Raw genomic sequence first — 24,375 nt, 5'->3', positions numbered from 1 at the left:
GAAGTGTTCCTGCTGCCTTTCAGTCTCAGTGCAGTAATCAATTCCAGATCCCCCATGTTCCTGAGGGTTTGAAGCCTATTATTTAACTGTTAAAGCAACAGAAACCAGTCATTTGGTTGCAAGCAAGAGAAACCCACTTTGGCTGACAAATAAAAAGGGAACACAATGAAGATATATGGTGGTCTGAGAAACAAAGGAAAATCTGGATAACTAGGCCTTGACAACAGAAACGAGCACCTTTGGGGATGTCATCACATGAACTTATATGGTTTCCTTGGGACACTACCATCAGAAGGACTCAGCTCCTATAATTTTGTGTCACCTCTCTCAAGACTCAAAAGTCCTGGTGGGAGGGGAATTTAGACTGTACAAGCTTGGATCACACAATCCAACCTCGGTCAGTGAGCGAGCATGATGCAAGAATACTGTCATTTACGGTATTCCCACAGAATCGGAAGGAGTAGCATACCAAAGGAAAAGTGGAGATCTATCACTAGAAAAATGGGGAAATGATTTTGGGGGGGGGACAAAAATCAATAGATGTCTGCTATGCCAATATTTAAATGATGAGAAGAACTAAACCTACAATGGAGCAACAGCCAGGAAGGTAGGAAGAAAATTACACTTGAAGAGTATGCCAACAAGATGCTGGTGGCAGTTGTCTGTGCTGCTGAAAGTTCAGATATGATGTTTATGTAATGGACTTAACAATAAAAGGCCATTATTGACCTTGACTGCAGCGAGATCAGAATACTCAAAGATTTCAAAGAAAATGAGACTTTTTCCTTCTCTCTGCCTAGTGTGAACCTGCAGTAGAGGTCTTAGAGATTAATGTTGGTTGAGAACTGGAATAATCTTTCATGAACACTGAAACTACAAAGTTCATAAGCCAAATATGCTCAGACATTAAAAATTAAGGAAAAATTAATGAGCTCTGAAAGATGCAAGAGTCTATCAGTTTGAGTAATGGATGAATATATTTATCTAAATATTCACAAATATAAAGGCAGGTCTTTAAAATTATTTAACAAAACAGGCTCAGTGTTGAGTAACTTGCCAAGGTCAAACAGTAAGCACTAAATTTAATTTTAAAAACTCTTTATTTTAAAATAAAGTTTAAAGTTTAAGATAAAGTTTACTGTGAGTAGTGTAAAATATTCAAATACAGAAATGTATAAAGTTGAAAGTCTCATGTAATCTACACTGTTCAAAGAAAGCCATTAATAGATTTTTCTATGCATTATGAACATAAACACATAGATTTTTAAATGAGTTCATAGTACACATTTTTCTAGCAATGGTTTGTTTCACTTAATAAATCATGGCCATTTTTCCATGCCCATACACAATAAATGTATTTTATTCATTTTAACAGACATGTAGATTTTCTTATATGGCTGAACCATGTATTATGTAACCAATTCTTTGCTGATAAGTATTTAGGTTTTTTTTTGTATATTTTTCTACCATGTAATTAATTTTTATGCTTCTGTAATAACCTAAACATTGTCAGTTCCTGTTCCATTTTATATTCTGGACTGGAAAATAATTTCAGTGTGGCCTTGACCTCTAGTTTAGTATTTGGATCTGTCAAGTTTTGCTATTGGTAGATAGTAATATTAGGACTCAATTTCAAGTAATAGAAACCCAACTCAAAGTAACTTAAGCAAAGAAGGGTATTTATTGGTTCACATAACTGAAAAGTCCAGGGGATATACTAGCTTCAGGCACGGTTGGATCCAGGGGCACAAACATTGTCATCAGGACTCAAGTCTCTCCAACATTTGGCTCTGCTTTCCTCTGTACTGGCTTCATTCTTTGACTGGCTCATTTGATATGGTGGGCCCTGTTGGTCTGAGCTTTTCATCCTACAGAGCTAAGCAACCTCAGTAGAGCTTCTGAGCTTCTCCTCCACAGTTCACTAAACTCTTAGGGTTGGGTATCACTGGACCAGCTTGAATCAAACGACCATTCCTGAACCAATCACTATGGTCAAGGAGATGGACTGTGCTGATTGATCAGGTCTGAATTACATGTCCACCCATGAAACCTAAGATTAGGTCAGATTGAACCACATGGACTGAAAAGAAGGAGAGGAGGTTCCAAGAAACATCAGGGAGTTGTTGCAAAGGGATGGAATTGATGCTGGTCAATCAAAAACAACTGATGTCAATGGTAAGAACAGATACTGAAAAAGTTTAATCTCTGCTCATAAAGTTGAATGGTAACAGCTGGCATTGTTCCTTCCTTGACAATAAATGTATTCTGGAAAAAATCATGAGGAGTATGTCTATCTTCTAAAAATCATGAGGAGTAAGTTTGTCTTCTACTCAGGAGGCTTGTAATCCATTTGAATGGAATAATCGTGTCCAATAGCACACTATCAATGATACAATAGAGTTTCAATGTAAGTAAACTCAGTGGTCGTGAGTTTGAGAGCCCAACTGTCTTGCTGACATGAAGCAGGACAACCAGCCTCCCACTGGCAAATAGTTCTGTGACGCTCATCAAGTCAGTGGTAAATTTTAAGCTCAGTGGAAAAGTTTTCTTATGTTCCTTTAAGTCTTTTGTCAGGTTGAACTGGTACACTTCTGTGAGTACTGGCAAATCAGATTCATCTCTATATTACCGTAGAACAGAGGAATGGACAGTGACTTCAATCTGCTCTGCTCCTTCAGATCTGGTAGAAAGGGTCCCAAGTGCTGAAAATGAGCTAATATATATAGGCATAGAGGCTTACTCTGCAGTTAAAAAAAAAAAAAAAAAGCTGCTGGTCAAGAGTATACAGCACGGTCCTTCCTGTTGTGAACATTAAGTCCTGGTGGGTGAGGTGCAGGCTGCTTCTGTTCAAAACCTCTTGGTGGAACTGGGTATAAGATAGACTGAGATCAGCTACAGTCTTCTCAAGGACAGCCAGTCTGATTGCAGCAATATTTCAAAAAAGCAGGAAAGGGCTGTGTCAGGTAAATAGGCAAGTAAGTAAGGTACTTTCAGCAGGGCCAGCCATATCAATAGCCAGGCTATGATCTAGAAGAACAGGCAGTTTAATATCAAAACTCTGTACATTAGTTTTAACCCTGAGTACTCCAGGGTTAATCCACAGCATTTATTCTGGATACAATTTTCTGATCTTAAAGGGCCAGTCAGGTACAGCAACTTTCATTTTCCTGCTCATCTGCCCAAGAACTTTCAGCTCAGGAGAAGGCTATCTCCTTAATCCAGACTTGAGGTTCTGTTTAGGAGTCTATGCTACATCTGGGAGTGATAGGGTTGGGAGAGCCAGGTTCATCAAGGTTGGCCCTACTTTCTTTGGTAATCAAGTCTCCATCTTCTGTAACTCAGCCCATCTCTGAGAATCATCTTAACAAGTCAAGGCCTCAGACTGGTTGAATGGTACTGCTGAAAGATGAGATCTGAGGCATGGAGATAGTAAGATACTAGGTTTGAATTTTATGCTTTTTCCACCATCAATTCTTATACACAGTGTACATCAGACTCTTGAACAGATGATCATCTTTACCTTTAGTCCCTCATTTTGACAGGATTAAAGGGAATGACTGCCAGTGTAGATCAATGTCTTTTTCAGTCAAGTACAGGAGAAAAAGAAAATCGAGCTGACATTTTGAAGGCAATAGAAAAACTAAGCTTGTAGATAATTTCTTCTTTACAAATAACAGTTATATATACAAGCAGGCCAGTCATCAGATTTTATTTGTTGAGGGTGAGCAGTATAGAGTAACCAGACTTAGGCCTTGTTTGATTATTTGTAGACTGACTCATAATCACAATTAGTCTAGAGAATAAGAGACAAAAGATATAAAGAAACATTTCCAACATTTAACCAGTGCATTCGTTAAAGTAGCTGAGGACGGTGGGCCCTTAAGTTGACTCTGAAGAAATGAGACTTTTCTCATGGCACAAATCAAAGTCTACTTGTTCTACATGATCTGGTCTGGGAGGAGTTCATGAATCAAATCCCTCCTGAACAGGTAAGTTGTCTTAATACCTGAGAGTATTTCATGACAAGGAATGATGTCAGCCACTCTGATTCAGTGTAAAACAATAGTACTGAGACAGATGAAATTCCATGAAAACATCCACAAGGACAGGGGACTGTGGTCTTTTGACATTAGGAAGAAGCAGCAGGAAGCTCTTGAGTCTACTGATAAAATCTTTAGCTGCAGGCTTTGTAGATTTCAAGTCAGTCTACATTTCCAGCAAAAAGGTAGATGATATGCAATTTGAGATGCCCACCAAGTAAGCTATCATGGCCTGGTCAAAAGGCCTACCTCCAAACATCATTAACATCAACAGCTGATGGTACCAGACATCAAAACACCCATCTTAAAATCTCACTTGGCTGGAAGAAAATTTTCGAAATGGTCACATTTTAAATCACACAGATGAGAAAGGATGTTCAGAGATTGTCTCTTGTGGATCAGGTATTAAGTGTAGTTAGAGCTGAGTATTCATAATTTTGGAGACTAGGCAGATGTGCCAGTGACTGAGGAGTTGTTTTAGCGATTTTTCAAAGGTTATTAGCTCATTTATCCTGGAAGCAGCAGTTAAACTGAATAAAAACCAAGTAGTGTAACTGCCACTGGTTGAGTGATAGTGACATAGTCTGAGAAGATGAATAATAACCAGGTACCCTTTTAGGTAATGTTGCCAGTCTTTGAATTCTACTTTCAGTTTATAGTTATCCCTTGCACATGAAGTAGAGTACCATGGCTGAGGATGGGCGGTCCAATGTACAGTTGCTCTAAAATGGCCTCAATGAGACATCAATTTCAGCATCAGCTTCAATACCTGGCGATTCATGTATCCAAGGAGGATCAAGACTTCAAGGTCATGTATTTCAAGGACCACTAGAGCATCTGGTGTTTGTGAAAGAAGCTGGGTAAGGGGGTTTGTCAGTGTAGGGTATGTATGAATTGCTCTCTGGCTATATCAAATCCAGGAATCACTGGAAGTCCATCTGTAGGTAGAGGGCTATTATTCTAGGTCCATTTGATACCACTTTCGGCCCATATGACTACTCTGGGGGGCAAAGATATGCCCATCTTCTTGTACTTTTCTGAGTTTGCTCACAGTAAGTATTCCTAAGAACGTTCAGCATCAACTGAACATGGATGGTGTTGGGTAGAGGTACAGAACAGAATGCCATTCAGGTCGAACACACTGTTGTCTAGGGCAGTGGTTTTCAAACTGTGTTCTGAAGAATTCTAGTTGTTGTAAAGAAGTCTCCTTAGGTGTCACCATGGTGGTAAAGTAAGATGCTTGTGGCAGGTTTCAGGCCCCCCACTTCTGCTTCCTCCAGAGCAGCTTCACTTTCACTCTGGGCTTCCATAAAGTTTTCATTCAAAGGGCTTCATGGCCACAAAGCCTTTGGAAAACCAATGATCTAAGAATAAGTTGTTCACAAAATGCTGAAATACAAAAAATAGGTCACAGAAACCAGAAACTGTGTGAGCAAAGCCTGTGGTAAGCCAAGGTGTTTTCCTATTTATTCTTTCCCTAATGTGGGCCACATTTCAAAATGAAGTTAACATTCAAGTCTGCTACAAATTCAGATTGCCTGAAATTGGGCTTTTAAGTGACTATCAGAGAAAAAGCCTATTGGTTTTAAGGGACAATAGTGCTGGGGTTTTTGCAGTCAGCATACAGCTGCAAAATGCATTCATTTCTTTCTTAATATTATTTCAAAAATTCCCTGGCTGGATGACTTCTCTTCAAGTATTAGTAAGACCTCAGTGGGCCATAACTCAAATCCTAGTATCTCCTTCTCACTCCTCCTCCCTTTTCTCTATTCTCCTCCTCCCTTCCCTTCCCAGCCTCCTCACCCACCTGAGATGCAATTCCCTTAAAATAGATTTACAGCACAATTCTACGGACAGAAAAGTATATTGCTAAATGTCATGGAATTCATCTAATTTTGTGGCAGAATTAACTCCCCCACCCCCATCCCATGTATCCCCACAAATCTTCTAGAGGTTTGACAGAAAATAAAGGTAACTGTCAAGATGTGGGGCTCTCAGATGAGGAAGACATACTAATTCAAGTAGTTATTGACAAGGCAAAAAAAGGGGGGGGTTTCAAAGATGCTGTTTATTCCTGGGTCTCCAGGGTAATCTGTTGGCAATCAGGAAGCACTGGCTATACTGCTTTAGAGCAGTTTTCCCATTCCACTAAAAGGAATGCTGCAAAAATAACTTTCTGTGCTTGATTAAACTTAGGACACACTGGACCAAACAGCTAAATGAGGCTCTTTACAGCAAGCCTTCTGAGATCCTTTAATACACTACACTGCATTATGAATCAGGGAAGGGGACACATTTACAGTATTTTACCACCTTACTGGACTACAGAAGCTCTATGATATATATGTGTATATCAAATATATACATACACACACACATATATATGAACAGTACTGTTCTAAAAAAATCGATGGCTCATTCTATGTAAATATTAGTTTGGGGATAGAGGACCACAGGTAGATCTTGGTGTCCAGGAATATTAGTAAGAATTAACAACAACAAAAAAAGACATGATATGAACAGGGATCTTCAATCAACTAGGCCATCTTTGGGAAGACCATGAAGATGGATGAAAGATCTAAAAGCAGCTCTGTGTTTCATAATGGGTAATCTTGCTGTCAAATGAACATTTTCTTTGTAGACTGGACAGTCTACCACCATGGAGACAGTCTACTCCTAAATGTCAGAGATGCTGTAATGGAATTCTGATCTAGGTACAGCTATCACAAGATTACATGTATGACATCCTGACTGATTGAGGGCACCAGATCAGGAAGTTGGAAACTTTTCTGGGGTTCCCACTCTCCAATTATTTTAACACTGGGTAAAACAGAGGCTAAGTTAATTCCAAGGAGAGAACTGGACTAGGAGTCAGAAGGCCTGGCCTCTACCACTTTGTAGCTGTGTCACCTTGGATAACCTTTTAAATTCCCACTTCCTCATTTGCAAAAAGGGATTATAATTTGTGTTATTTGATAATTGAGATTAATGCATGTAAAAGTGCTTTGAAACTGTAAAGTGCTATATAAACATAAGGGATTACCATATAGGTTCTACCTGGATGTATCAAGAGGCCTTTTCTGGAATCTGATTGGAGCTTTGTGAGATGCTGTTAGGTAAAGGGATTCCTTGGTAGAATTTCTTACATTTGTGTGAAAAGTTCTGGTTCCTGAGTAATCCCAAAGAAGATGCTGTGAGTTCACTGTGCCTTTGTTTTAATCCCAATGGGTCAGAATATCTGCTTGCTCATTCAGTAGGTTACTACAGATTTGACATGGAAAAAGAATGGGGTCCAGATTAGATACTTCCTGAATTTCAATCATTTAAGATACTGGGGCATGGTCCAATGTGGTTCTCAAAAAGATGTTGCCATTCTTCAGACAGTGCCGATAACTAAAAATCCCCTGGTCCAAATTTATTATGTGTCTCTGAAGGCTTTAACTGAAGAAATGAAATGCACACTCATGGAACAAACAGCCTTTGTTGTGATAAAATAGCTTCAGCTATTTGGCTTGAGGAGTTTGACTTCACTACAAAGGGCTGTGTTGAATCTCGGTAGAACAGGACAGGAGTGGAGGTGAAGGCCACATCATGATGATTTGCTGGATGCCTCCTGGGTCACAGTGGTCCACTGGAATGATGTCTTCTTCAGTAGTAAGGTGGTAGAATCACCATGGGCAAAAATCCAGGTACCAGATCTGTAGGCTGATGGAATAGCACAAAGGTAGTCAGACGGTCCAGGTGAACACTCAGCAACCAGGAGGCACAGGACTGGAGGGGAGAGGGACAAAACATATAAGATAACAAATGCTTGGAATTACAAAGAAAGGACTCTAACACTGGGGTGGGGCTGCTGTCACCACATCAGCTGCTTGACGGACACTAATTCTTGACAAGCATGGCTTAGAAGCTGACAGATGATAAATGGGGGAAAAAAGCCTTATGATTAACCATCAGTGATGGTAAGAACAGAAAGAGTTCTCTGGTAAAGACTGTTTCCTGACTCTTGAGGACAAACTGTCTTAGGGAAGCAGCAGATAGGAACTGCCCCAAGTCTCATACTTTGGGGTAGTAATTTGATTGTATTCAGGTTGCTGGGCAGTGGTTGGTGGAGAAAGAAGTGGCTCCAAAGGTGGTATGAGAACTGGATTTAATTTTATATACCAACACCAAAGCAAAGCAAAGGAAATACTGTTGCTCTTCCTTTTCCAATGCCTTTCACAAATTGTCTTATGGTCTTGTACTTGTAAAAGCTATCCTTAATTACATTTTCGTAAGATTCCATCTTGAGTGCGAGAGAATAAGGTACGCAGGGAATAAGGCCCTGGCCCTTGCACCCCTCTGTAATACCCTATGCAGCAGAGCAGTTTCTCTTTATATTTGAGGGCTCCCTAAGTCTTTTTAAAGTTAGAATTAAAAAATAATAAAGCATGAAATAAAGGAAGAGACATGGCCCAAAACTAGTGACTTTTTCCCTAATCGGGAGTAATTAGGTTATCACACAGCAACTAAGCAAACATTTATTGAGTGCTTATTGTGAGATCGCCTGTTCTCTAAATTCCTTCTTTCTACTAGTGCTTCATCATATATGGTAATATGTCTGGGCAAAGATTCCCAAGACAAAACCCTTGCTTTCACGGGGCTTGCTATCTGGAAAGAGCTAATGCCTGCAAAAAACGACTTTACAAGCTATTTGTATACAAAGATAGATAAAAGATATATAACAACACATTATAAAACTTAAAAAAGATAATTTCTGGCTAAAGTTAGGAAATTCATGAAGGAAAGAGCATCTGAGTTGGATATTGAATAAATGGCAGTTTTGATAGGTGAAGAAGCAGAGGAAGGCATTCCAGGGTAGAGAAGAGAGCGCAAATAAAAGTGCAGAGATGGTAAAGAATAAGGCATTTTGGAAAATGGCAAGTACCGTAGTTCACTGTGGGTGGAGCATCGCCAGAGTTTGCACTGAGAGTGTGGCGAAAATTCAGGTCTCCGAATTCCCAGTAATAGCGCTGGTGGCAGTGTTTGCTCAGTCATTGTCTCTTTTCTCAAAGCGAGGAAACAGTCCCCAAATTCAAAAATAAAAAAATCCAGCTCCCAAGTTCCTGTCACATCTTGATAATCTCTTCCAGGTCCCAGATCCAGTTCTTGAAAATCTGGAAATCTGGAGTCCACGCCATGACTACACTGAAGGACATCTGTTCCAGCGAGAGCAGAACGCTGTAGTGAAACACTTTCAACTTCCTATCCTGGACAGCTCATGTTTTGTCACAGAATTTCAAGCTTTGAGTTCCAGTTGTTTTTTTCCTCCTTTCTCCTGAGGAAAGCATCTTATCACCACAGTCTTAAGATTCTTTTGAGGTACATCCAGATTTAATTACAAAAGAGCTAAAAGACCAACACATCTTTCTCCAAAACAGTCACTCCTCTGGAATTGAGATTCTTTGTCTCTGCCCTCTAGGTAAAGGGAATAGTCAATTGATTTTTCCCAGATGTTTGTATGAAATAGCAGAACCGGCTAACACCTAACAAACAAAACACTTAAGTGGGTTTGTGTTTGCTTGCTTAGAACTGTACCACTGGTAAGCACCACTCCACAAATTGAAAATGTTTGAAATCCAAGTGTTCAAACATTTCTATAGTGTTTGCTGGATAATGGCCTGGAATTTGATAAAAGCAGCTGACAATTAACAAAGAAGCAAAAACTGGCATTTTGGCCATCTTAGTAACACACTTGCAAGCAAAGAGAATACAAAGCAGGCCGAGGGGGAAAAAGTTAAGGTTTGAAACACTTGCAATCTACTGATTTCGAGGTTCAGCAGACATTCTAACAAAACTTTTCAGAGAATGTTAACCTTCAATTAATAAAGACAAACCCCCAAACATCTTCAGGAATCCCATGCCTGGTTCAGTTTGTTCCAGTCAGCCAGCTTGCTAAAAATCCACCTGCACCATTAATTAGCTGGACTTGGCAGCACCATTTAAAAATAAGCCTGCTCACTACCAACCACACAAACTAAGAATATAAGATAGGAGCAAGTAACGGATGGCAGCCATGGTCATGGAAAATGTTCAATGAAACAGAAAGGTAGTCAGGCACCAGAAAATAAAAAGTTGTTGGGCCAAAGATTAAACAGGCTTCTTGATACTAGAGAACACATCCACTCCTACTTTTAGCTGCTTTATATTGGGTGCCACTGTACCATATGCGTCAGCCACCTTTCAGGCAACCCATGGTGAAAAGATTCAGAATAGAAGCCAAGCAGTGGAGTGTTGTTACCCCGAATACCCACTATGCATAGAACAGCTCACATATCCCAGGGATTCAACAGGGGCTTCAAATTGGTTGTGACGGGTCCCAAATGACATCTAGGCCTCAGTTTCCTCCTTGTGGCAAAGGAATTGTGGTTCTTAACTCTTCTGGGTCACAGCCCCCTCAGAAAACTTGCTGCCGATGGATCCTCATTCCCCTAAAATGCATATTCCCACTAACTTTTGCACACAATTTCAGGGAAATTGGGAATATCCAACTCCAATCCAAGGTTCCCAGGTTCAAAATCCAAGGACTGGGCAATTGCTAAGTTTTCTTACAACTCAAAAAAAAAAAAAAAAAAGCCAACCATTACGAACAATAATCATCCCTTACATTCACCGACGCTTTATAGTTTACAAAGCGCTTTCAATCCCACAAACGTTGACAGAGGAGGAAACTGAGGCGCAGACAAATTACCAAGTGACTTGCCTAAGGTCACTCGGCCAGCTGGTGGCTAGGCCCGGAAGCAAACCCAGCTCTTCCGACTCCGGAGCCTGTCTCTCCACCCCGGAGCTGCCGCCAGAGCTCCCGCCCCTCACTAAGGCGGCATAAGGAGAAAAAGGCAAAGTAGGAAGCCCACCACCAACCATCCCCCGGCCCCCTCCTGCCCGCCCAACTGGGTCCTTGCAGGCCCCGAAGGGTGGCGCCAGGCCTCCAGGCCGGCCCCGGCCACCCCAGCTTCCCCGGCCGCGCCAAATCCCGCCGCCTCCCCAGGAGCGGGGCGGAGCAGCTGCCCGCCGCCGCCGACCACCCGGACGACTCCTCGTCGAATCGCAAACGCATAGGCCGCCGCCCGAGTTCTGCGTACGAGAAGAAAGACGCGGCGCGAGCGCCAACGGCCACCGGGCGCGCGCCGCGGCGGCCGGGCCTGCGCCCCAAGAGCTGGATGCCAGAGCAGGAGAAAGAGCCGCCAACCGATCGCTCGATCGACCGCGCGCCCGCTCCTTCGCCCTACCAGACCGGGGAGGGGGGGAGGGCGCGCCAGGGCTTCTTCGAGTTAGGGGCCTGACTCCCCGGCGACGAGACAAGATGGCTCCTCCGGTCCGCGCCGCAGCTGCCGTCCCGGCTGCGTCGCTCGGCCCGCCCCCGGTACTGTTTCTTTAAATGGCGGAGAGGGTCAAGAAAGCAGGAAGAGAGGCGCGCGCACTCACGTGACAGGGGAGTGCCCCCCTAACAAAATCCGGTCACGTGGAGACACTCTACCCACCAATCAGGAGGCTTCGCATCAGGGCGGGGGCGGGAGGAGGGGCGGCTCTGTGATTGGCCGAGTTCGCCGCGGAGGCCTCGGGGGCTTGGGGCGTCGGGTAGTGCGCGAGGCGGCCCCGGTTGTGTGCACGGGTGGAGACAAAGCGGTGGCTGAGGTGGCAGGGGCGGCAGCGGCAGTGGCGGCGGAGCAGCCCTGAACGCCGAAGTTTGTGGTGCTGAGTCCGGTCACCATCTCATCCAGCGCGGCGCCCGGGCGGCTGGTCTCGCGGCGGCGGCGGCAGCGGCGGAGGCGGAGGCGGCGGCAGCACATGGTTCCAAGAGCGCGCTGCGGTTGTTGGGTTCCAATTCCGTGGGGAGGGACAAAGGCAGCTGTGAGCGCCGGGCAACGTCCGCTCGGGTGGTGCGCGCGCCACTGCCCTCGAGCCGGGCGTTGAAGGCTGGGACTAACTCCTCTCCGCGAGGAGGAGACGACGGGACCGAGGCCCAGTCAGGGCCTGAGAGGCTGAGGCCGGTGTCTGAGGGAGGTGGGGGAGGGGCGCGGCCCGCCTGAGTTAATTTGGGCGGGTCAATTCTGTGGCTACTTAGTGGGTCATTGTGAGGTAATTTGACCCACTACCCTGACGAAATTGGGGCACACAGCAAGCTAGGTTTGGTCCGGGCTTTGAAAACAGAAATCGGTCTTCAGCGCTTAGGAGATCTTTCAGTTGGGAGGTGGTGAAGCCGGAACTAACGCCATATGCACTTCATCAGCATCGTGGTCACCTGCCTGGGGCTAATTTAAGGATCCTGGGATCATTGATGGCGAAGACATGGGTGGTTGTCCAATTTTATGATTGAAGTTGCTAAATTTCCGGATTGGTAAGTTTCCGGATTGCTAAATTTCCTCACAGGAAATTTAGAGGAACAACAACAACAAAGGCTCGAAGAACATGAAGATGGAGCAGTAATTAAATCACCAACTCCAGTATCATCTACTCTAGGACCAACCGCATTCCACTCCGTGAACTGTTGCAAATTAACGCTGAAGCTCCTTAAGACTACACGTTTATGACGTAGTTCCTTCCAAAATATTACATCATAGTCATTGAGAAGATTTAAAAAAATGTAAATGAGAAATCGATTTTTGTTTTAGACATCTTTTTGAATATATCTTGGTTAGATACTAGATAACCTTGTTTAACTAAGGAGCAGATTTACCAAACCTCTACTGGAAGGAATCCTGAAAAATCTGTTCCATTGTAAGCTTATAGTTCCCAGTTAGTGGGTAAAGAACTGGAGACCTCACTGCACTCATGGCTTTCACAAATTACAGCAGTCTGAATCGAGCTCAGCTAACCTTTGACTATCTACACACAAATTCGTAAGTATCCTATAGGTGCCACTGAGGTCACTGATAACTCGTTGCTTGATATTAATATGGAAATCCTCCCAGAAAATTTTGCATTTTTACTTTTTGGGGTGTGTCACTGGATGAGTCTTGAGCTCTGTATGGAAGAACTGAGATCAGTGAAATGTTTGTTGCTAATCCAGAAGAATATGATCTTCCTTTATTGGATCAAAATTTATTCAATCAAATGCAAGCTAGTTCCTTGAAGTCAGTATATTGAGTTGTTTCATTCAAGTGTTTGATAGGAATCCAACAAGTACTGTTCTTTGGATCGCCGAAAGATGGACTTTTCTAGTATCAACTCTTTCTTCTCTTTGGTGACAACAGCCAAAACAGTTGAGTTATAACAAGTCTTTTCTTTCTAAGAAGGAAAAAAGAAAAAAAGGAATGAAGACGTTTAAATGGCAACTTGTGAGAAGACAGTTTTTCCCCAGAAAACAGTTGGTTTTATTTTTCTGGGAAATTCATCCTCATCCAATATAGTTTTTATATGCTAAGCAGGAAGTGATAACTTGGCTAAACCCGTGATTTAAATAGCCTTTCCCCAAAATGTATGTAAATCATTGAACACATACTCTGTTCATAGTTCTTGAGTTTGTGAGGCGATTACCATCACTCCACATTGGTCTAGAATGTTTTAGGGTTAATCCTTATGCCCGCTCTTTTGGACGTGATGCAGTGGGGGGTATAACTATTTAGTCCTTTAGTACATTCATTTGGCACTTTTGAGATGAAGGTAAGTATTTTCTCATTTTGGTACCTGGAGAGGTGGCGAGCAGCTAAATGAATGGCCCACAGTTCAGAAGAACCACCTTCAGGGTTGAGAACATAGACTTCAGTTATCTAGTAATACGATAACTTAGCCTTTTATGGGAAAGAACCACATATTTGTGATAACGTCTGTAATTTTTTTTAAAATCCAAAATATGTTTATTGGGATGGTTTCCCATTCATCTTGATTCTGGGGGCTCTTAGTGCCGCTTCCGTGTGAAGGAGCATCCTTCCGTAAGCCTTGCTTTTCCTCCTGTAGGCTGGTGGAAGACAGTAGAGCAGCCAACACACAAAACTACTGTTTGTGCCTGGCTAAAGATGGTGGTGATTTTATAGCATCCTGGGCATTTCACATCCATGAAATAGGAATTGGGGCTCTGCACCAGGTGCTTCTTCTTGTGTTTCCTCTTTTCTGGAGAGAGATGAAGGAGAGCCTTTGTGAGAGGCATGATCTTGTGGGGAGGCCATCACTGTTGGAAAGGACGTCTGTAATTTTTTTGTTTGCTGTTTTTCCTATCAAGGAAATCAAAATTTTCTGAGTAGTGAAGTGAATTGCCAAATGAGAACCTGGTTTTGTTTTGTTTAGGAAGATTCTTACTGAACTAGAGTGTTTAAGTAGGTATTGCAGAGTCACCTAGGTGAATGAATTCTCAAGCTGTGGATAATGAATCAGAAATCCAGCTAGATAAGGTCTCTGATCAAAGGTTATACCCATCTAGCTCATAGTATAGCCAAGGGCAGTGGTATCCTTTAATATCCTTTTGTGTATTTGAACTGCCACGTTAAGAACAAGCAGTCGAAGCCCATTTAGATGTTCACAGATGATTGTGTTTGTTAAATTCAGTTCTGAATTTTGGAATGAGGGGCCAAAACAGACTGATATTCTTGGAAGACCATAACGAGATTTCAGAAACTGGGTTCTTGTTCCAGCTTCCCCAAAGACTTTATTTGATAATAAAATGATAGTAACAACAGTTAATTGCTTCATGCCAGTCACTTTTAAACATGGTCTAAAGTAATCTTTTTAGCAGCCCTACTGGAATAAGGGTTATTCCTATTTTGCATTTGAGGAGACTGAGGCTCAAAGAGATTAAGTTACATGCGAAAGGTTACACAGCTGCTAAGTGGCAGATGTAAGGCACCAAGATTGAAGGCAGTAAGATTTATCTGGCCACATGGTTAGTGCTTTTAACCATTAGGCAAGACCTCCTACTGTAGTCAGTTTTACCTCGTTTCCTTGTCTATACAGCAGAGAGTTTACTTACCACTTTAGAAGTCTTCAATTTTAGTATATCTCGATGAACCTTTTATTTGAGGATTCTGGGATATTTCTATTTCTTTTGCTATTTTATAGTTTATTAATAGGAGAACAGAGCAAAGGCAAATAATTGAACCTCAGTTGAGTCACTTGTTTGAAATTGGAGAATTTTCTGGGAATTTGACTTACCATGTTGAATTGGAACCACTTGCTTGCATAAGCATTTCGAGGGTTGGATGTATCATTTTGGAAGCTCTTGAATTTATTACCTGGGTCACACCTTAGAAGTTGTTTACTTCTGAATGTGTCCAGTCCTGCCAGAAGAAAATATGAACCCCCGAACACCTAGATAAGTTTTTGGTTTGTAGCCAATTTCAGGACCTTTCTTTATTGTGACTTGACTGGAAGTTCATTTCTAGAGGAAACATTTTTAATTTTCATAGAACGTGACTTGTTAATCGTAATGGCAGTAGATACATCTCCTCTGGGTTAAATGGTGCAGTGTTACCTTTGGAGAAGGGAGGATTTGCCTTCTACTTTATTCTAATTTAAAAAAAAACAAGACCATTTTAGGGTGTCTGACATCTACAATATTGCCATATTGAATTGTGAAAAAAAGTGACCCTTTATCTCCCGTTTAGCAGAGTCCAGGATAGAAATCAGTGTGGTGCAGTAAAAAGAGCATAGGCTTGGGAGCCAGCCAAGCTTGTTTGACTGCTTCCTGGCTGTGCCCTTGGGTAGGTCAATTTATCTGAGCTTCAGTTTCTTCATCTACAAAATGGGGCTAATCTGACAATGTTTATGAGAATTATGTAAAATAATGTTTATAAGGTAATTAGTTCCCACATGGTTCACAGTAAATATTGAATAGATGGTGACAGTTATTTGTTTTATTTATAATATTCTCATATAAACCAAAAGTTGGTCAGTGTGGTAGCTACTTGCTGTTTGGTGGTAGTCATTAGGCAGATTAATTTTTAGTAAATTCTGGAGCATCTGTTGGAGATGATAAACCCCTGCCTTAAATTTTTTATTTTTTTGTGTGCTAGGTCTACAGTAACTGTTGATGGTTAGTCTCTTGATTATATCAGCATTAAGGTTTGAAACAGGCCTGGGAAATTCTAACATGAAGGTCTTAGGCTAATTTGTTTTAATATTGCATGTTGCTCATATGAAATGATTGAAGTTAGGATTTTTAAATAAAAGTAGTTTTATGCTGTTACTGCTCTTTGGTGGTGGATTTTGCGACGGCTACCTAAATGTTCACGAGTAGTCAAGGGCCAGATACCAGATGTAGCGATGGTACTGATGTTCCTTTGGCATAAGGGGCATATCTTAAATCACTCTGTATGCAGTATTGCTAAGTGCTCTGATAGAGCAGGGTGCTTAAGTATAAGATGCCTGTTTTCTATGTCTCTTCCTGTCTGCACATTTAATAACTTATTATCTTGGCCATATGATATTTTCGGGTTGTTTTATTGGTATGTGAAGTGAATGTAAAGGAACCTTTCAACTCTAGAAACCATGTATCTTATTACTTACAATTCTGTTGAAATGTGGGTTCACACTCTGACTATATTAAAGCCATTAGAATGTAGAATGGTTGCCTTAGAATTTTTAGCTCTATTTTCTAGCAGTTAAGGCAATTAACTCTTGACAGCATATCCAAGAATTCAGCAGAACCTATCACTGTGTAATGGGGTTATGGATAATCTATGGCTTTAAATTCAGGCTGAATATAAATAGACCATTTTCCTTACATAATGAGTAGATTTACACTTGAATTTGTCACTGGAAATGCTGAGCTGCAAAGCTATTTTGATCGTAGCACAAATGGTATAAAAGCCACAATCAGTTGAAAGTGAAAGAGGTTGTTAAAAATCTTTGTCTTTTTCCAGATGGTTGATCTTTCTTGGATCACATGCAAAGAATCTTTAGGTCTGTGAAGAAAATAATTTCCTTTGATACTTATACAGATATCTCTATCTCAACTGCCAGCTAGCAATGAGTGGACCTCTTTGAATGTTATTTGAAAAAAAGGGGAGAGCTTACACAGTTGGTATGTTTTTGGTTCTTATGAATTTAAGAGATACTTAGAACTTTGGCTTTAGCATTTGTTAGTAGGATCAGTTATTCACTTGGAAGTTTGGAGAAGAATCCGAGTGTTGTCTCTGACCTTACCAACAGTTGTCACTAAAGGCTCCTTTTATGATGTGTCAGCACACATCACAAAAGCACCCCTTAGCTACATTTTAAAGTATCTGTTAACTTATCTGAAATATGTATTGTGGAACAGCATTGATACTGTGCGGAACAACGAAGACATTTAGAATGTTTTCTTTAGATTCTAAATGTACAAGACACTTTTCTAAACATTGTGTAGAAAGCAGTAAAAACTTAGCCAGAAGTGCTCTTTGTACTTGCCCTTTTGAGATCTTATTGAATTCTAAATGTCTTTAATTTTCATGTGAAACAATCAGAAGTATGTATTGGTGAGAAGCAATTGCTGTTTCTGTTTTTGATTTCTTTGCCCTGATGGCAAAGGTATCAGAATTAGTTTTCCAGATTATTGATATTCACCATTGTCACTACCAAAGGCCAGATAATCCCAAAGATTTCTACATACAAATTGTAGTCTCATTCTTACTAAGATTGTACTCTTATTTTTTTTTCAGGAGCTGTATTTCTGATATTCCTTGACTTCAAGTACAAATTCTTTTTGAAATGAGAAATATTGCAGTAGAATTTGTTACTTTACATTTTAGCCTTCAAAATTAAAAAGAAAATTTAGGGCTTCCCTGGTGGCTCAGTGGTTGAGAGTCCGCCTGCCGATGCAGGGGACACGGGTTCATGCCCCGGTCTGGGAAGATCCCACATGCCGCGGAGTGGCTGGGCCCGTGAGCCATGGCCGCTGAGCCTGCACGTCCGGAGCCTGTGCTCTGCAATGGGAGAGGCCACAACAGGAGGCCCGCATACCGCAAAAAAAAAAAAAAAGAAAATTTAGAGTATAGAAAACTAATTCACTTTATAAGTTTCTTAGTCATTGCTTAGTCAGACAGGAAAATGATTGGTTGAAAGCTTGAGAACAAAGATTTGCTTTTGACTTGTATTACCATCATCAAATCACTTTAATTTTCCAGCTTATTTTTCCCTAATTAGTTGAAGTAATAAACAGAATATTTTTTTGTTTCTTCAATTGATAATTTGAAGAATTTAAGGTGATGATTTTGGAGACAAATTTTTTTTTAATGAGTTTGGTCTTTTATTTATTTATTTATTTTAATTAATTAATTAATTAATTTTTGGGTCTTCGTTGCTGCGCACAGGCTTTCTCTAGTTGTGACAAGCAGTGGTTACTCCTGGTTGTGGTGCGCGGGTTTCTCATTGCAGTGGCTTCTCTTGTTGTGGAGCACGGATTCTAGGCACGTGGATTTCAGTAGTTGTGGCTTGTGGGCTCTAGAGTGCAGGCTCAGTAGTTGTGGCGCACGGGCTTATTTGCTCCGTGACGTGGGATCTTCCGGACCAGGGCTTGAACCTGTGTCCCCTGCATTGGCAGGTGGATTCTTTTTCTTTTTTTTTTTAATATTTTAAAAATTATTTTTAAATTTATTTATTTATTTAATTTATTAAAAAATTTTTTTTTTTGCGGTATGCGGCCTCTCACTGTTGTGGCCTCTCTCGCTGAGGAGCACAGCCTCCGGACGCACAGGCCCAGCCATGGCTCACGGGCCCAGCCGCTCCGCGGCATGCGGGATCTTCCCGGACCGGGGCACGAACCCGCGTCCCCTGCATCGGCAGGCAGACTCCCAACCACTGCGCCACCAGGGAAGCCCTATTTATTTATTTTTTAACATCTTTATTGGAGTATAATTGCTTTACAATGGTGTGTTAGTTTCTGCTGTATAACAAAGTGAATCAGCTATACATATACATATATCCCCATATCTCTTCCCTCTTGCGTCTCCCTCCCTCCTACCCTCCCTATCCCACCCCTCTAGGTGGTCACTAAGCACCGAGCTGATCTCCCTGTGCTATGCGGCTGCTTTCCACCAGCTATTGGATTTACATTTGGTAGTGTATATATGTCCATGCCAGTCTCTCAGTTTGTCCCAGCTTACCCTTCCCCCTCCCCGTGTTCTCAAGTCCATTCTCTAGTAGGTCTGTGTGTTTATTCCTGTCCTGCTCCTAGGTTCTTCATGACCTTTTTCTTTTTTTTAGATTCCGTATATATGTGTTAGCATACAGTATTTGTTTTTCTCTTTCTGACTGACTAAACTCTGTATGACAGACTTCAGGTCCATCCACCTCACTACGAATAACTCAGTTTCATTTCTTTTTATGGCTGAGTAATATTCCACTGTATATATGTGCCACATCTTCTTTATCCATTCATCTGTCAATGGACACTTAGGTTGCTTCCATGCCCTGGCTGTTGTAAATAGAGCTGCAGTGAACATTGTGGTACATGACTCTTTGAATTATGGTTTTCTCAGGGTGTATGCCCAGTAATGGGATTGCTGGGTCGTATGGTAGTTCTATTTTTAGTTTTTTAAGGAATCTCCATACTGTTCTCCATAGTGGCTGTATCAGTTTACATTCCCACCAACAGTGCAAGAGGGTTCCCTTTTCTCCACACCCTCTTCAGCATTTATTGTTTGTAGATTTTTGGTTGATGGCCATTCTCACTGGTGTGAGGTGATACCTCATGGTAATTTTGATTTGCATTTCTCTAATGATTAATGATGTTGAGCATCCTTTCATGTGTTTGTTGGCAATCTGTATATCTTCTTTGGAGAAATGTCTGTGTAGGTCTTCTGCCCATTTTTGGATTGGGTTGTTTTTTTGATATTGAGCTGCATGAGCTGCTTGTAAATTTTGGAGATTAATCCTTTGTCAGTTGCTTCATTTGCAAAAATTTTTTCCCATTCTGAGGGTTGTCTTTTTGTCTTGTTTATGGTTTCCTTTGCTGTGCAAAAGCTTTTGAGTTTCATTAGGTCCCATTTGTTTATTTTTGTTTTTAATTTCCATTTCTGTAGGAGGTGGGTCAAAAAGGATCTTGTTTGATTTATGTCATAGTGTGTTCTGGCAGGTGGATTCTTAACCGCTGCGCCACCAGAGAAGCCCCTGGAGACACATTTTTAAAATAAATATATGGATGTTTCTTGCAGGTGTTTTTCCTTGCAAAATTGGGGTTTTTTTTCATGTAAAATAAGTAAGAATTGGATTTTAGAAGAATTTGAGCTCTGTTAGGGGACTTGGAGATAAAATTTCTACATTTTGTTAATACATCATGGTACTGCCTTTGGATCAGCAGCAGATATATTCACTGATCTCATGGGAAAAAGTTCTTCGTAAAATTCCATGAACTAGTAGTTTTAATTAAAAATTTGCATTTGTAAAAATTTGAAGATATACTTGAGGAAAAACCAGTGTTCCTGGACACTTGAAATTTGGGTATTTATTTTATAAACAAGCGTTTTACAATTTGTTTTGAACAATATAGTAAGTGCTCATAGATCCTAGACACTGCTTATTTAGTATTGGTATATTTCATTCTCAATTTTTAGAAATTTTCACTTTATCTATTGGCTGAAACTTTACATACAAAAAAATCAACTGGAATAGCATGGTTATTTTTGAAAAATTGATGATGGTAATATGTGGGTTAATGCTTTTATATTTTCTTTAATCAAAAGTCAGAGTTTCAGGACTCCCCTGGAGGTCCAGTGGTTAAGTCTCCACACTTCCACTGCAGGGGTCACAGGTTCCATCCGTGGTCAAGAAACTAGGGTCCCACATGCCACAAGGTGCGGCCAAAGAAAAAAAAATGTCAGAGTTTCTAGGTGGTTCTAGGTAGACACATCTACTTTTATATCTAACGAGGACTATTATGGGAAACAGCACAAATTGGAGGTGTAAATGGATGAAGAAATGTAAGGAGACATCTTACACATAAACATCGTCTTTATTGAGTTCTGAATAACATGGTAATTGTGAATTTATCCCACTCAACATTTTGAGCAGCCTCCTAGAGGAGGAGATGACCATTGGCTACCCTCCTTGAAAGGGCTAACTTGAACAAAGGCCCTAGGAGACCACACCAAGCCCTTATCCTCTTAGGATAAGGAGGAATTGTTTAAGAGGGTCTTGGATTCCTTTCTTTAATGTGGAGAAAGTTTTGTTTTTGGCCAAAATCAGGGAATGTCAAGAAATGGATTATTTTCTTTCTCCCCACTTTCAGATGGAGTATTTTTGCTTATAAATTGCACAAAACTGAATGGGTTTTCACCAGTAAATCACACAAAGGTATTGGTAAAGCTGAATGCTAGCAATTTGTCCTTTGAGAATTCTTAAGAGATCTGCAGAAACTGACAGCTGGTTAAGGCAATGAAAAATGAAATATACGCATTTTTCAGGGTAGAATACGAATAGTGAAAAACACTGTTTTAGCAGTAGTACACATAGGAATCTTTGAATGTTTTAGAGTGGGTTCCTCTACTCAAAATAGTAAGAATAAACATTTTTGAGTAGATAGCAGGACTTGACAGGTTAACACTTGAGGACTACTAGTGAGCTGTGGAAAGACTTGAATTGTGGGGAAATTTAAACTTCAATAATGTAAATTGATGATGCAAATGACAATTTTAGGGTTTTTTTTTCCCCAAAAACTTTTAAATATTTTATAACCTTGACTTTTTATTAGGAATCATAGTTTAATTCCATAATTCTTTTCCTGACTCTCAATATTTATCATTTCAGAACCACTCATGAATTCTTGTTTGGTGCTCTTGCTGAACTAGTTGATAATGCAAGGTATGTAGTCTTCAGGCATACAGTCTCTGCTTGAAAACTTTTTGGGTCGTGTGACCTTTGCTTTCTGAAGACTTGGGAGAAGGGCAATTCTGTTGCAAATGCGACTCATTCCTAAGAAGCCTCTTGCCCAAAAAGTATTTTTAATAGCACATTAGTTGATACCTTAATTCATTCATTGCTGTGCTCCAACCTAAAAATAGTGAATTTATGACCTCCAAAGCTACCTTTCCTTGTGTATTAGAGCAAGATAATTGTAGTGAAACACAGGGAATTAAGATAAAAATTTAGTTATCTAATTACTAGGACAGACAAGCTCTGTTTTAATTAGTGCTACCAGGACAGTACACTATCTAATGTTTTTAAAATTATGTCAGAGTTCTGTGTCTTCCCAAAATGTATAATCAGCCCTCTGTATCTGCAAGTTCTGCATCTGTGATTCAGTGAACCATGATCGAAAGTATTTGAAAGTTCCAAAAAAGCAAAACTTGAATTTGTTGCATGCTGGCAACTATTTACGTAGCATTTACATTGTATTAGTTATCATAAGTAGCCTAGAGATGATTTTAAGTAGACGTGAGGATGTGCATAGGTTATATGCAAGTACTATACTATTTTATATAAGGGAGTTGAGCATCTGCAGATTTTGGTATTCCTGGGTGGTCCTGGAACCAATCCCCTGCAGATACTGAGGAGTGACTGTATCTTATTGTCAGATGACTCAGGTTGATCAAAGCATCTTCCATTGTTAGCAACTGTGCTTAGAAGAAATCATTCTTTAGCACTGTGTTATACTGAATTCTTAGTGATAGAAGCCTATAAATGTTACTGAGCAAGACTGAAAAGTTTGGGTTGGTTCAGAGATAAATAGCAAAGTCCAAATCAGAAGTCTGTTTATAATTATATCACTAAAATATTATCTCAGTCTTGTTTCTGAATGCAAACATAAAATTCAGACATGGCGTTTATTGACCAAGTGTTGATGACTAATGAAGGAAGAAGAGGATAAGAGTTGACAGGAGTACTTTCTAGACAGACCTCCAGTTAATGACATAATGATAATTATGTCTACCTATGTCCATGTTATAAACCTCTACTATTATTACTTTTATTGTTATTATTCACTGGACTGCTCATGGAAGTGTGCTGGTTAACAAGTTTAACTAGAAAGCTCCCATTTTCAGTGTTTTCAGTTATTTCAATCCTGGTTGACTTATAATTTTTATATTCAATTTAAAAATGTTGTAGCTTAATGGAACTGTGTTTGAATTTCCCACTTGTTAGTTTAGTGAGACTGTAATGTGTTTTGTCAGACTGCTTTTTTGTATATCATACGGTGAACTGGAGATTGTCTGCGAGTGTATGTTCCTGCTCATGCACACATTTTGCCAATCTCTTTTATTTTTGAAAATGTTTTTATGTCTTTGAGAATAGGCACATGTAGAGTTGTATAGATTTGAGTGGATTTTTCACATTTAAAACCAGTGAAACTCTGTGCCTCATTTTCCTGTCTACAGTTGGCAGAATTGGACTAGATTACTTTCAAGCCTTTATGGAAGACTTCATTGATGACTGAACTTTTATTTCAGCTGATGGCTGGAGTCTAATGGGCTGTCCGAACTTCCTTTCAAGTTTAGGGAGGATAAGATTAGGGGCTCATGAATCAGTCTGCTGACTATAGTGTGTATACCATGAGACCTGATTTTTCTTAGGCTTTGTGGCAGGTTGTTGTTTTCTTTTTTCTCAAATCTTGGTGAGAAGAAAAAATGGACAAGTTATTGGAACATTGTTTATGATTGCAGTCAAATGAGTGATTGGAGTCATTTCCTAGTCTGTAAAAGAAATGTTCTTTTTTATCCTCTAAAAAAGGATAAAACATTTTTTAAATGTTTTTAAACATCTAAAAATGTTCTTTTTAGATGTTTCACTGTGAAATTTTTATTAAAAAAGTGTGTCTAGGTCCTATGTATCCTGTGATTATTTTAAATAATTTGGAGCTACAGAAGTGTTTCATAGACATGTAAGGAAAATTGTGTTACCAAATGTAAAAGTATATCTTTAATTATATAGAATTTCTTTATGACTTCCTGAAGATAGATTCTAAATACTATGTATCCCCCTCAAAATATTGTGCGTCTTGATGGTTGATATTTCCATATTCTCATTTGAATCTTGATTTTTTTTTCTTTTAACTTTGCAGAGATGCTGATGCCACCAGAATCGATATTTATGCAGGTAAGACAGACATCAGTCCTTTCTTCTAATACCCAGTTCCCGAAAGCATTTATTGCTGTGCCTAAGAAGAAATGAGTAGGAAAAAACTGGATTTTGGAGTGTGGGTAGACAGCCTCATTACTACAGGTCTTAGGGAGAAACAGGGCAGCCCTGGTCAGGCATGTGATAGAAATCAAGAATATTGGTGTAAAGGAACTAACATGGGGTGCCCAGCTCTATAGATCTGTTTAAATAAATCCACTAGGAGATTTATGGGGGTGATGGGGAGTGAAATGACCAAGTACCACTGATTGTCCTGATTGGAGTTAGCAGGTGACCAGGTTTGTGGTTCCTGCAGCCAAAGAGAGATCTTGTT

The 24,375-nt window shown here is 40.4% G+C and overlaps 3 protein-coding genes across 5 annotated transcripts in view; 1 reads left to right on the top strand and 2 right to left on the bottom strand.

The window, feature by feature from the left end:
• Nucleotides 1–1,658: 1,658 nt before the first annotated feature.
• Nucleotides 1,659–12,312, bottom strand: TUG1 (taurine up-regulated 1; the record flags this gene model as incomplete). The annotated part of the gene is made up of 5 exons (XM_082640582.1): nt 1,659–7,811; nt 8,968–11,340; nt 11,561–11,709; nt 11,789–12,074; nt 12,291–12,312. The coding sequence occupies 4 exons, from the start codon at nt 12,310–12,312 to the stop codon at nt 10,892–10,894; spliced, it is 906 nt and encodes a 301-aa protein (XP_082496708.1). The 3' UTR covers nt 1,659–7,811; nt 8,968–10,891.
• MORC2 (MORC family CW-type zinc finger 2) overlaps nt 11,248–24,375 on the top strand; it is a 41,435-nt gene continuing 28,307 nt past the window's right edge. For all 3 annotated transcript variants that reach the window (XM_082641522.1, XM_082641524.1, XM_082641523.1), the window contains exons 1-3: nt 11,248–12,919; nt 21,735–21,788; nt 23,986–24,020. In XM_082641522.1, coding sequence (XP_082497648.1) covers nt 12,852–12,919; nt 21,735–21,788; nt 23,986–24,020 — 157 coding nt within the window. In that variant the 5' untranslated portion in view covers nt 11,248–12,851. The remainder of the gene's footprint in view (nt 12,920–21,734; nt 21,789–23,985; nt 24,021–24,375) is intronic.
• Nucleotides 12,933–18,296, bottom strand: LOC309815060 (small ribosomal subunit protein eS27-like). Its single transcript, XM_082641528.1, has one exon. The coding sequence runs from the start codon at nt 14,164–14,166 to the stop codon at nt 13,918–13,920; it is 249 nt and encodes an 82-aa protein (XP_082497654.1). The 5' UTR covers nt 14,167–18,296; the 3' UTR covers nt 12,933–13,917.

Source organism: Mesoplodon mirus, assembly GCF_964341445.2.
Source record: "Mesoplodon mirus genome assembly, chromosome: 13".
Lineage (NCBI taxonomy): Eukaryota > Metazoa > Chordata > Mammalia > Artiodactyla > Ziphiidae > Mesoplodon > Mesoplodon mirus.
Note: the sequence above shows the minus strand (reverse complement) of the source record. Positions and strands in the feature narration are given on the sequence as shown.

Coding starts and splice junctions, on each gene's coding strand:
- LOC309815060 (XM_082641528.1), bottom strand. CDS start 14,166: ATGCCTCTCACAAAGGCTCTCCTTCATCTCTCTCCAGAAAAGAGGAAA.